Source organism: Manihot esculenta, chromosome 16 (genome assembly GCF_001659605.2).
Source record: "Manihot esculenta cultivar AM560-2 chromosome 16, M.esculenta_v8, whole genome shotgun sequence".
Classification (NCBI taxonomy): domain Eukaryota; kingdom Viridiplantae; phylum Streptophyta; class Magnoliopsida; order Malpighiales; family Euphorbiaceae; genus Manihot; species Manihot esculenta.
In genome coordinates this window covers 9,675,960-9,689,407 of record NC_035176.2, presented here as the reverse complement: position 1 = coordinate 9,689,407, position 13,448 = coordinate 9,675,960, and the positions used below count along the sequence as shown (strand labels likewise).

The window sequence follows — 13,448 nt, the reverse complement described above, 5'->3', positions numbered from 1 at the left end:
CATTTACGTCCATCTGTGTAGGATTGGACCGAGGAACCGAGGAGGTTCCAGAGTTAGAGTTGGCCCAGAGTTAGCCAGCATTGGCTAGAGGTGAGTGGAACTAAACTACATATTTTCTCTTGAGAAATGACACGATTCTAGCATGATCCATGCATCATAAACTGCCATGTTATGTATTAGGTTGTATTGCATTAGACTTCACGACGATGATGCATTGCATATACGTTGTTGTTTATGTGGATGAATGTTGGATGATCCTTAGCCCTTGACAGAGAGCAGATACAGATTTATGGCATGAGATAGCCATACCAGGTCGCCCCTGGATAGTCCAGGTCGCTCCTGGTACTATGAGTGAGACAGCTGGGCTGTCAAATCAGAGTTAAGTGTAGACCAGGTGAGACCTCGTCTCCTTGGCACAGTTGGTCATGTTATGATATCAGAGCGATAAGTGTAGACCAGGTGATGACATAGTCTCCTTGGCACAGTTGGCATTATTATAACATGTAGTTAAGGGTTATTGGTGACAAATTCATCCTTGAGATGATATGTTTGTGATGTGATGCATTTCATGAGAGCATGTAATGAATGAACTGTTTTTCTTGTTCCTCCTCACTGGGCTGTAGTAGCTCATCCCACTCCCTTAACCCCAGTTTTGCAGGTTCTGAGATAGCTATGGGAAGTTAAAGGCAGCAAGAGTACAGAGGGAAGATATGCATGAATGTATGGTTGTAATAAAGTAGTGGACATAATGTAACTCAAAGATTAGTGGTAATGTAATGTGTATAGATATGTATTGTTGTATACTGGATAGACTTGTGCTTTTCCTAGTATCCTTGCTATAGTGTGATGTATGATTAATCCCTTGTACATGAATCCTGTTTTACGTTTCTTGATGAGAAATGTGTGAGTTAGGCTTAATGTATGGCTTTGATGTGATACCAGTGGATTGTGTTACAGAGTAAAAGGGTTTCAATCCCTTGATCCACAGCAGATAGTAGTCCCTGGTATAGGCCCTGAGGGCCATTTCAGATTGCTATATCTGAGTAGCAGTAGTTAAGCCTACAAAGTTTTACAGGATTGTTGAGTATCTTTGTATCATGTATGGGATTTATCAGGTACACAGAGAGTATAGTCGGCTTGCTACGGGTCCCGGCGGCCTTAAGCCGATCTGGATCCTAGTGCCAGTGATGGTTCGGACCGTTACTGAGTGGTACCGGTTTCCGGGTCGTTACAGATTGGTATCAGAGCATAGGGCCTCAAGAGTACGGTGTGTTGGGATATCCCACATCGGAAAGAGGTGTTGTCTTGTATAGGAAGGAAAGCACAATAAGTTAAAATCATGTCCACTAGGATAGGATGTGGAGTCCTGTCTTGCATGCTGATGTGAAATGCCATGATGAGTTGCATGTGCATTATTGATATGTTTGATATGTGTTAAGGATTCATGTGTTTTCACATGGATCATTTGATGATATTGTGTGTGCTGTTGTGCTTTTTCAGAGGCAGGATGAGAGGAACTCGTCGATCTGCTAGATTGACAGGAGCTCCGCCGGAGGATGAGGACATGGATGCTCATCTCCCCGTTCTGCAAAGGACAACATCAGATAGTTTAAGCAGAGAAGGTACATCAAGGGACCCTAGAAGGTCTGTTGATGAGAGTAGAAGGGGAGTTGTTCAGAGTAGTATGTTAGGGTATCGGAGAGAAGGAGAGGAGGATGAGCAGAGTAGAGATGATAGCGTTAGTAGAAGTAGGTTAGGAGGAGATATGGGTGAGTCCCAAGGAGGCACTCAGGCCTCGAGGTTTGTTCCACCTCAGTATCCACCCTATCAGTGGGGGGCAGAGTACCCGATGAGAGGTACATCAGAGTTTCCTAGATATAACCCATATCCCACCTTTATGCCTTATCCTTCCTTTTACCCGTCATATCCACAGTATACCATGTTTCCACCCTTCTTTTGTTACCCAGGGTCAGTAAACCCTAACCTAGGGCATGTTGCATCTCCTCCACCACCAGGAGAACCAGTAGCCCCAATTGTCCAAACACCCAAGCCTAGTTCACCTGGGGAAAGTATGGTGCAGATGACAGCTTATTTGAGGTTGGATGTTCCCAAATTTGAGACTGGTGATGACCCTGTTGAGTATCTTAGAATGGTTAAGCTGATAACCGATGAGTTGGGAGCTAATGAGAGTAGAGCCATACAGATGGCAGGGGTTACATTGAAATGTGAGAAGACAAGGGAATGGTTCACCCAGCATGTGGACCCGAGGGTAGAACGCTTATCCTGGGAGCAGTTTGCTTTAGAGTTTACAGGATGGGTTTGTCCAGAGAGCCCAAGGGAGTGTAAGGAGAGTGAATTTGCGCAGCCTGAGCAGACAGAAAACATGAGTGTAGAAACTTACCCAGAGACTAGTGATCGTTTTCCTTTGGGTGAGGCTGCTGCAAAGAATAAAAAGAAAGTGAGAGGCCTGAAAGGGTCAAAGAAAAGAGAGTTCTGGAATAGGGTACAGTTTGGCATGGGTTTTCGCGAGGGTTCGAGTTCTGGTTGGGATAGTTCTAGATGTGTGAAGTGCGGTAGGAGGCACAAAGGCGTATGTCGGGCTGGGACAACAGCATGTTTCAGGTGCGGACAGGAGGGGCACATGGCACGAGAGTGTCCCATTACGGTCATGTCAGCACAGTTCCCACAGACATCCGCAGACAATATAATTCCACCAGAAGCTCCAGCCTCGGTACAGGGCAGAGGTAGAGAAAGAGGGGTAGTCCCTTCTTCAGGAGGTTCCTTCAGTGGACGTCCGTTAGTTCCGGCTCGGATTTTCACCCAGGATCAGCCAGAGACAGACACACGGAACACAGTGGTGCCAGGTAAACTCACTTTTGAGTGTTCTGATGTGTATAGACTATCAGTTGATGTGAAAATAGTAAAGTGTAATAGAGTTAGATGGTCAGAGACGAGTGAGTCGTTAAAGGTTAGTGCGCCGGGAAAGAACTCGAGAGCAATAGCCATGGATTATAGAAATCCAAGTAGAGAGAGAGTGAGCTCTCATCTCTGAGGGTAGACCTTAAGTACAGAAATAAGGCAGAGCGTAGGTGAAAAGTAAAAAAAAGAATAAAGGTAAGTAAGAGAAAAGTAAGCAAAGAGAAGAGTATATGAGGGAGAAGAGAGCAGAGAATAAATAGAGAGTTCAGGTTAGTCTGGGATTAGGTGGCGATTGAGCTTTAATTCAGATTGGTCTGGATACGTGCGGCATGGAGTGTACACAAAAGTAGTCTGTTGGTATGGGACTACGGCATGTATAGATGCGAGCAGGAAGGACTCATGTTATGTGAGTGTCCTACTGCGGCCCTGATTGGCACAGTCCCAGCAGATGACTTCTAGTAGTGTAACTCAGCCTGTAGCTCTAGCCATGTTTTAGGACAGGGGTTGAGGCAAGAGAAGAGAGTTCTCCTTTTCTTTGGTCGGTTCTCGAGGGAAGATTCGTTAGCTTTAGCTTGGATCTTCATCCTGACTTAGTAGGCGGTTAACACATTGAACACGGTGACGTCAAATACGTTCACTTGCGGGTGTTCAGATGTGTAGATTATAGTGGACCCTGATGTTTCTTTCCCTGTTGTTTTGAGAGCCATAAATAGAGGAGGGGTTGATAACTTCTGGCTTAGAGTGTTCTCTTTGGGTCAGAGGGCCCAAGAGTGTGATCCATCTATGGCAGAGTCAGTCTGTCGGTTCAGTTCAGAGTTTGTTGAGAGTAGTAGATGCCGTCCAGCTGACCTTATGGTTCTAGGGGTGACTGATGATGTCAACCTAGGGCGGATTGGCTAGCTACTTGAGGTACTACCTAAGTCTGCAAAGACAAGGTAGGACAGTTTAGAGTTCAGAGGCTCGGATGGGTCAGAGTTAGTCCTTAGAGGGGGACAGTTTAGCATACCCAGCAGTTTGATATCAACCCTACAGGCTCGTGAATTCGTTAGGGAAGTTAGTCAGGAGTTTTCTTGCTCTTGTTTGAGCGCATAGCCAGGTCAGGGAACCAGCCTCAGTATTCATAGACAGGAAAAGAGAAAGAGTGTTATATGTTATCCCAGACGAGTTAGCAGGTTTACCATTAGTAAACCCAGTAGAGTTTGAAAGTTAAGTGAGAATGGAGACTCGATGCATCTTCACCTTTTCCTTTGGAATGATACCTGTAGCATGTAAGAGTTGAAACCTATAAGAGCTAGAAAAGCAGTTACAGACTGAAGAGCGATAGTAGAACAATGTGCACTTGGTAGTAAAGGATTCTATCCGACTTAGTACCACACACCCTAGAATGTTCCAGTATCGTTGTGAGAAACGGAGGATAAAACCTTGAGATTTTATCACAACTGTGAATAGTTGCACAAACTCACTACCAAGGATAGGTAGCTAGTAGAAGCTGGTTGTTTTCTATAATCGATCCGAGAGTTGGGAACTATCTGTCGAAAGTTAGAGAAAAGTCAGTTAACAGTTGCGGAGCGATGAGATTTTGATTGTAATGAAGAGGTTAAACCAGAGGGAAGGGGTAAAACTGCTCAGCGACTCTGAGTATACAAGACAGGATTTACTGGGTAAGGCTTAGCTGCCCTCAGTCAGATGTCGCTTATCAGTTTATCCTATAGAAACAGATAGCTAGAGAGCTAGAGATAGTCGAGTAATGTTAGAAGGGATCAAAAGAGAAGAAGCCAGTATAGTAAAGAAGAATAAAGACGGGCAAGGATCAGAGTGCGCAGCAAAAGCGTAGGATAGTTCAGAAAAAAAAAAAATCAAGAATAGAGAAGCATGCCCATTATCTACTAAGCATTGTTGATTGTAAGAGAACACGGCATAGAGGCCAAGTTCTGTAATCTGAGTTCAATTTCGGAGCATATCTGTGTGATTTGTGATGTAGCACACTACGAGTTCTCTAGTAAGAAAAGAGTTAAAGCTATAGGCAAGGCATCTAGCTTTTCCTGAGGATTATTGTTCCTTTGTCAGAGTTCAGTAAAGAGAAGCAAAGGTTCGTATAACCAGAGTAGTGTAAATAAGCTGAGAAAAGTCAAAGAAAAGGAAAGTTAGTAGTCATATGAAAGAGTCAAGTCGATTGTGTACAAGCAAAAGTGGTAAACAATTAGTGTAGACACAGCTTAAGCAGTGAAGGGTCAGCAAAGTCAGACAGTATAGCCAACCCGGGAGTTTTACTCCAGGGGTATCTGTGTCTCTTCGTAGAGACCGATGGTAGGCTTTCTTCTTGTTTCCCTGTATGTTTATTGTTGTTGTTTTAACATTCGAGGACGAATGTTTTTAAAGGAGGGAAGAATGTAATACCCGGCTAGCTTCAGACATCGGAATTCCTACCGTCCGGGGGAGTTCGAGGATGTCAGAGGTCTCTGGAAGGGTAAGAGAAAGTTGTCTAAAATATGTTCAAGTGTTTTAAAGGTTTAGCGTAGAAAAGGATTGAGTTTTGAAGAGATATGGCCAAGGAGGCATTTTGCCATGTTCGGCCCCCTAAGGTTAAGTTCGGCCGCCTAAAGTTCCCTAGTTTCGGCCCCCGAAGGTTAAGTTCGGCCGCCGAAGGTTGCATAGTTTTGCATGCGATTCGGCAGCCGAACCTGAGGCGGTTGCTCATCTATAAGGGCACCGAGTGGCAGAAAAAGGAGGAGGTTTCTTCTCTCCTTCTGACCTAGGTGAGGTCTTGATCTCCTTAAAGTATTTTCATGGTTTTTCTTCAAATCTTTCACGGTTTTAATGAGTTTTACCCTTGTTTTGAAGAGTTGTGAGCTTGAAACAAGGTTTTGGAGTTTGAAGCTTTTGAAGCTTGGTTTCTCCATATCTTTGAGTTTGGATCATCTCAGCCTTTGTTCTTCAAGAGGTAAGTGTTGATCCATGGTTCTTATGATGTTTTTATGAGTTTTGTAAAGGGAAAAGGGAGCTAGGCATGAGTTTGCATGAGATGTGCATCATAGGGTTTATGAATCCTTTATGTTTGATGTGTGTCTTGTGAGCTTGTTGTTGGAGTTTAAAGTTATTTGAAGCTCCCTTAGGCTTGTTGAAGTGTTTATGCATGTTTTAGAAGGGGTAAATGCATGTGTTGAGGTCTGAACAGGTGATGGAGGGACTGGCAGGCGTCCTTGTGCACGAAACTGAGTTCTGGCTAAACTCAGGTTCGGCCCCCGAAAGTCCAAGTTAGGCCGCCGAACATGCCTGACTTTCGTCTCTGGAGGAGACATTCGGCCGCCGAAGGTGCTGCCGAAGGTGCCCTGTCCAGCCTTCCTTTGCTTGTTTTGCATGCATGTTTTGTGATGTTTTAGAGGGTTTTTGGAGATTTTGGAGAGATGTTCATAGTTATGTGAGAGTATGTTTGGTACCTCATTTACGTCCATCTGTGTAGGATTGGACCGAGGAACCGAGGAGGCTCCAGAGTTAGAGTTGGCCCAGAGTTAGCCAGCATTGGCTAGAGGTGAGTGGAACTAAACTACATATTTTCTCTTGAGAAATGACACGATTCTAGCATGATCCATGCATCATAAACTGCCATGTTATGTATTAGGTTGTATTGCATTAGACTTCACGACGATGATGCATTGCATATACGTTGTTGTTTATGTGGATGAATGTTGGATGATCCTTAGCCCTTGACAGAGAGCAGATACAGATTTATGGCATGAGATAGCCATACCAGGTCGCCCCTGGATAGTCCAGGTCGCTCCTGGTACTATGAGTGAGACAGCTGGGCTGTCAAATCAGAGTTAAGTGTAGACCAGGTGAGACCTCGTCTCCTTGGCACAGTTGGTCATGTTATGATATCAGAGCGATAAGTGTAGACCAGGTGATGACATAGTCTCCTTGGCACAGTTGGCATTATTATAACATGTAGTTAAGGGTTATTGGTGACAAATTCATCCTTGAGATGATATGTTTGTGATGTGATGCATTTCATGAGAGCATGTAATGAATGAACTGTTTTTCTTGTTCCTCCTCACTGGGCTGTAGTAGCTCATCCCACTCCCTTAACCCCAGTTTTGTAGGTTCTGAGATAGCTATGGGAAGTTAAAGGCAGCAAGAGTACAGAGGGAAGATATGCATGAATGTATGGTTGTAATAAAGTAGTGGACATGATGTAACTCAAAGATTAGTGGTAATGTAATGTGTATAGATATGTACTGTTGTATACTGGATAGACTTGTGCTTTTCCTAGTATCCTTGCTATAGTGTGATGTATGATTAATCCCTTGTACATGAATCCTGTTTTACGTTTCTTGATGAGAAATGTGTGAGTTAGGCTTAATGTATGGCTTTGATGTGATACCAGTGGATTGTGTTACAGAGTAAAAGGGTTTCAATCCCTTGATCCACAGCAGATAGTAGTCCCTGGTATAGGCCCTGAGGGCCATTTCAGATTGCTATATCTGAGTAGCAGTAGTTAAGCCTACAAAGTTTTACAGGATTGTTGAGTATCTTTGTATCATGTATGGGATTTATCAGGTACACAGAGAGTATAGTCGGCTTGCTACGGGTCCCGGCGGCCTTAAGCCGATCTGGATCCTAGTGCCAGTGATGGTTCGGACCGTTACTGAGTGGTACCGGTTTCCGGGTATCAAATTGGCCACTTGATTCTTGATTGCAAGGTTAATTGATTGTTAGTTGGGATATTTGTTAGTCCGTAATTGCTGAAAATATTCTGACCTAAGAACACTTGGTGTAAAAACTAAGGAATTGTATGATCTAGCACCATCTTCATGCGTTTAGAGTAGCTAGGATTGGATCTCTCTCATTCTTTATGCAATTGACAATTGTTTTGATGCCTAAGACCCAAGGACGTTCCTTGGCAATTTGTTAATTAGTAATTGATTAGAGGACGTTCCCTAATTGATTTAATCATAAGGAGAGACATGGTGGTGAGAAGCATTTTCCACCCCCATAACTAATCTATTGAACCAATCAAGAGAATATAAGTTTCAATGATCAACCCAAACAACCAAAGTGGATCCATATCTTCAACTAGACCTTTCTCAAATTGATTTCCTCTTTTATTTCAATTACTTGCTGTTTTAATTACTTTCAATAGTTGTTAGTCAAATCAATCTCAAAATCCCCTTTTTTACTTTATTACACTTTACTCTTGATCCACTTGTTTTCAGTTGATCCTATTGATCTTGTTTGAGAAAAATAGATAAGTATTCAATTCTCTGTGGATTCGATCCTTTATCACTATCTGTAGTTGTAAAATTATTGATAACCGTAGAGGTTATTTTTGACCGGCTTCGACAACCGCGAGTCATTGTGCTTGATAATTATGATTTTTCACTTTTGAGGTTTGCATCTATATTTTCCCAGGCTACGTACATATCTCCTATAAGGAAGAATCAAACCCTTAAGTAGTTCAAAGAACACCAAACTACCTATCTTGAGCCTAATGCAAAAGATTTAGGGCGTACTTTGTATCCTAATGCAAAACAAAGATTTTATGATTTTGTGATTTTAGGAATTCACATTCAAATTTTCCTGGGCTACATGTGTATATTCCATATGAGACAATCAGACCCTTACATAGTTCGATAAAACATACTGAGATGATTATGTGATTTTGACTTAAATCTAGATCCATAGAATGTACTTTATATCCTAGGAACTATACATGCTAGACAATGTCTATTTAGACATACTTTGTGTCATTTGGCTTATAGAACATACTTTGTATTATATTAGGATGTGCTTTATTTCATAAGAAATGTACTTTATATTCCAAAGCTTGAAAAAATACATAGGAATGCATGAGCATCTAAAAAAAAAGAAAAAAACTAAGATGTACTTTGTATCTTGTAGCCTATATAATGTGCTTTGTATTCTACTAGGACATACTTGTATCCTACGGAATGTGCTTTCTATTCTAAGGCCTAAACTAGGATGTCTTTTGTATCTTAAAAAATTTATAGGATGTACTTTGTGTCCTAAAAATTTATCAAACCACTTTCATGGTTGCTCAAGTATGTGTTCAACTCATTCTTGTATTGATGCTTAGTCAAGCATCTCTTTAAGCTCATTTCCATGCTTATTCTAGTATATTTCCAAATTTTGTGCTTCATGCTCGCTCGAGCATATCTTTAATTTCATGCTTACTCAAGAATGTTTCCAAATTTTGATATTTCTTACTCTCTTAAGCAAATTTTTAAGTTTTGATATTCATGCTCGCTCGAGCATAATTCTAAATTTTGATATTTATACTCACTCGAGAATTTTCAAATTTCAAAGTTCATGCTTGTTGGAGCATACTTGTAAATTCTAATATTATGCTTTCTTGAGCATATTTTCAAGTTGTAATATTCATGTTCACTTAAGCATACTTTAAAATTCTAATGTTCATGCTCGTTTGAGTATTTCTTCAATTCCATGCTTGCTCAAACATTTTTTAAATTCTGATGTTTATACTCACTTGAGCATATTCTCTTGTCATTCCCTTGCTTTCTCAGGCATGTTTCCATTCTCATTCTTGTGTTTATGCTCGCTCGAGCATTTGCTTTTCTTTTTTAGAAAAAAGGATAAAAGACCGATTTTAATCCAAATGAACAAAAAGAATTCAATAGATTTTTTGACAATGGAACCAAATAATGTTGCTGAAAATAGATTGATGATGTGGCTGGAATGGAACTGTACTATGATTGGGGCAAAAGAGTTGTGCTGTGATCAGAGCACCTGCAAGACAGAGAACGTGAGTGGTTGGTGCCTACTGTAGCCACTCCAACACTCAATTCAGTATGTTGAAGAAAAGGGCGAGTATAATATTTAGAACTCAAGAGTAATGTGAGAGAACAACATATCTTTGCCTCTGTAATTCTTCTCCTTTTATACTGTAAAAAGGTGGGATAAATATAGCAGTTTTATGATAATCCGATGATGATGTGGCCGGTTCGTTAGTAAAGGATCTTCACCGGCTAATTGATCGAGAATCCCGTGATCAAAGGTGTAAAGGGAATCTGTTGGTTTGTAGCTATTAATGATAACTTCCTTATAGAGCCACAACCTAAAGTTAATAGGGTGAGTCTTATTTGACCTGAGGCTAACCTATCCTAAAGCGCCTACATCTTCTTTTCTCTTGGTTTCGGGCATTATAGTCATCCGGTCCTTCCTTTCTACAGGTCAGACTGCGTATTAGTTTATCAGATCCCTACCACGTGGCTTAATCTTATAGTGACAACTTATTGCCTACTTTGGGTGAGTCTCATGTAGCATCACTACACTTTTTTCCATTAATTTTAATTTTCAAGATTTAATTATTTGGAACCCTAACCTTTCCACCTTGAAAATTTTCAATTATTGGCTTTTCGTCTTATAAAGAGATTTGGTTGAAGAAACTTTTGGATTTCATGAAGAAATTGGCTTGGAAAAAATATTTCATGGAAGAAATTCGGGCAACCTAAGGAATAGATGAAGAAAACTTTTGTTTTTAGCTTATTAACCTTCTTTTAATTCCTTTGATGACAAATGGGGGACTACAATGATGTGGTGGTATAAAATGAAGAGTTAGGATTTAATTTGACTTTTTAACTTTCAAAAATTATACTTTTACATGCCGAAACTTGTAACCATATTTTAATTTATTTTTTAAACTTCTATTATTTATAGATTGACCTACTAAATTTATAATTTTTAACTTTAAAAATCTATATCATATAGGTAAGCATGTTAAATTCGGCAAGTACCTCAATTTGGCACGTCGAAAAACCCCTAGGTATCTCTTGGAAGTAATTTGCTCCGATTTTCTCTTTCTTTTGTTTACTTTATTTTAAGATACATCAATTTTTTTAGTTGAGCTTTTTATTAGGGCTTGAAATTTCAAAATATTCTTGTAAGTTGTATTTAATTTTAGCTCTATCACAATTTGTTTAATTCTACATGCAATACAAATAGTACCTCTAAACATAACATTAAATACGGTCTCTATTCGTAAATTTTATAGCAAGTAGTTCGGGATTAAGTTAGTATCTTCCTTAACTGGATTGGAATTAAGCTAGCCTTAAAGCCACTTACTCTAACCATAGAAAAGCACAACTTAGGTTTAATGGTACCTCTTCTCCTGTTCTAGAGTTTTAGAATATGGCATAAAAAGTAAAAAAATAAAATTACAACAACATTTCATAATCGTAGGATAAAATTTTACAAATTCTGAAAATTTGATAAATTACACCTAGATTTAAATATTTACATTAAATTGACAAAGTACCACAAGATTTCACCATTTTGTGATTAGGTCAAATTGAAAATATACATATTTAGGATGAAAAAATAACAAAGCGACATTTATTAGGTTATATTATGGAAAGATGATCAAGTACATAGAGTACAAAGTATTATTAATTTTTTTTTTTTAAAAGAAAAAGTCATGCCCATTTAGCCATAACAGACATTCCACCAGCACCCAAAAGAACTGCAATATAACATTTAATCTGAAGCTTAATGCTTCGTTGTAGCTTGGGACCCATAAAATCAGCAGAGAGAAGATCAACCAGTGCCATGTAGATCAAAAGCCCAGCTGATGATGCATTAAGTAATCCAACGGTGATTAAAGCAGTAGGACTATTTTCTTTGTAGGTGTTGGATAATCCAATTCCAAGTGCTATTCCAAATGGTGTTGTTACTGAGAAGAAAAATGCCATTGCTATCTTCTTTAAAAGCTTGTATTCTGCCTGTTTTATCACAGTTAAAAATTAATCCTTCAATGTCTAATACCTTCAAAATAATTCACATATTGATTTTATCAAATAAGTGATATGTTTTCAACATTAGCAGAATTAAAATAATTTATTTAGTGATAGTTGAAAGTTCCTGCGCATCGTAATCTTTTTATTATTATTATTATTAAATAAAATTTTTATGTAAAAATTAACCTGGAGAATGCAACCACCAAGACCCATTCCTTCAAACATTTGATGGAAGCAAAGAGCAGCCACTAGACCTTTGATACTGCAAGTGTTGTTGGAGGCTCCCATAGAGAGACCAATCACTACTGAATGAACAATGATTCCCAGTTCCAGTACCTACAGAAACATTAAACTAAAGTCAATAATTAAAAAAAATGTATAATTAAAAAAAGAAGTCTTAGAAAATCTAATTACCATGGCAATAACTCTGTATCGAAGCAATTGTTGTCCACCACTTGCAGCTTTAGATTCATGAAAATGACCATGAAAATGCCCTGTACTCTCTACAACACCCATCTCTCTATCTCTATGAACAACTTCACTCTCTGCAGCTGGATCTACACCAACACTATTACATCTGTTGCTATAAATACTAGTGGCCATAGAATCCACCATCAGTGTTCCTATAGCAGACAACATAGCCAAGAATCCAGTAAATGGAAACTTGTGCCATGGATTTTCCTTTAAGCAGCTTGACGATAACATGTCGAAAGAATCAGGCAAAACGTGCATAAAACCAGTTGCAAGTATAATTCCTGCTGCAAACGTTTTAACGATTACAAATAGGTCTTTTTCTGGATTTAGAGCAGGAATTGAATGTGTAAAAAGAGGAGCTCCTACACCTATCATACTTGTTACTAAGATTGACACAGTGGCAATTATCTTTAGTGTCAAAGCTCTTTTTTTATCATTGCAAGAATTATTTGTTTCTGTCTTGCATTCGTCGGATTGTGATATGGCTTTGGATGTGAAGATGGAGAGGATGATGAAGATGATTGAGATGAGCTTTAGATGAGAACTATTGAAAGTAGCCATTGGTATGTTTCTTTTCTCGGCGATTTGTGAATATTTGTGGCTTTAAAAGTGAGAAATAGTAGTAGCTCATATGCCTACATTTATATAGAGATTTGTTGTTGCTCAGGTGGGTAGGTGCTATAAGCATAATCTATACTTTTTATTTCCTTATCTCTTTAATGGTTATATTATTCGGGCAATTTTTAGTTTTGAATTACTTAATCTCTTAACAAACTGATCCTAAGGTTTAATGGTCAACACTTCTTTTAGAAAAAAAGTGTAAAAAAGATTCAAATTTTTTTTGACTTCCAAACATAATGCTGTAATTTTTTTAATTACTTCACCCTCAATTTTATCACCCCTAAATTTTATCAAACAAAACCTTATAATATCTTAAAATTTGAAAACATCCTACAATTTATCTGAACTATTGAAAAATTAATTAAAATAATCTTATATTTTAATACAAAATGGTATAGAATACAAATGCACCGATATATATCTATAAAACTCAATTTATTATATAATTTATTCATGAATAGTCAAATTTAATAATAAGAATTATATACATTATACAAATTTTGAAATTAAAACTAATACTATATTTTTTACACTCAAAGAGGTTTATATTTGAATTCAAATTGATTAAAAGTATTATATTCATACTACCTACTAATTGAGATTTTAAGATAATGTGAATTCCACTTTTAAATAGTTCAGGTGTGTAATGGAAATGATGTTGCAGAG

General features: G+C 38.7%; 1 protein-coding gene across 1 annotated transcript; it reads right to left on the bottom strand.

Moving 5' to 3' along the window:
* Positions 1–11,275: 11,275 nt before the first annotated feature.
* Positions 11,276–12,749, bottom strand: LOC110607278 (fe(2+) transport protein 1). The gene is made up of 3 exons (XM_021746365.2): positions 12,102–12,749; positions 11,874–12,023; positions 11,276–11,672 (listed from the first exon to the last, which is right to left on the bottom strand). The coding sequence occupies exons 1-3, from the start codon at positions 12,720–12,722 to the stop codon at positions 11,367–11,369; spliced, it is 1,077 nt and encodes a 358-aa protein (XP_021602057.1). The 5' UTR covers positions 12,723–12,749; the 3' UTR covers positions 11,276–11,366.
* Between the last annotated feature and the right edge of the window lie 699 nt (positions 12,750–13,448).

Coding starts and splice junctions, on each gene's coding strand:
- LOC110607278 (XM_021746365.2), bottom strand. CDS start 12,722: ATGGCTACTTTCAATAGTTCTCATCTAAAGCTCATCTCAATCATCTTC. Junction 12,024..12,101: donor GATACAGAGTTATTGCCATG/GTAATTAGATTT, acceptor ATGTTTCTGTAG/GTACTGGAACTGGGAATCAT. Junction 11,673..11,873: donor TTGGTGGTTGCATTCTCCAG/GTTAATTTTTAC, acceptor GTGATAAAACAG/GCAGAATACAAGCTTTTAAA.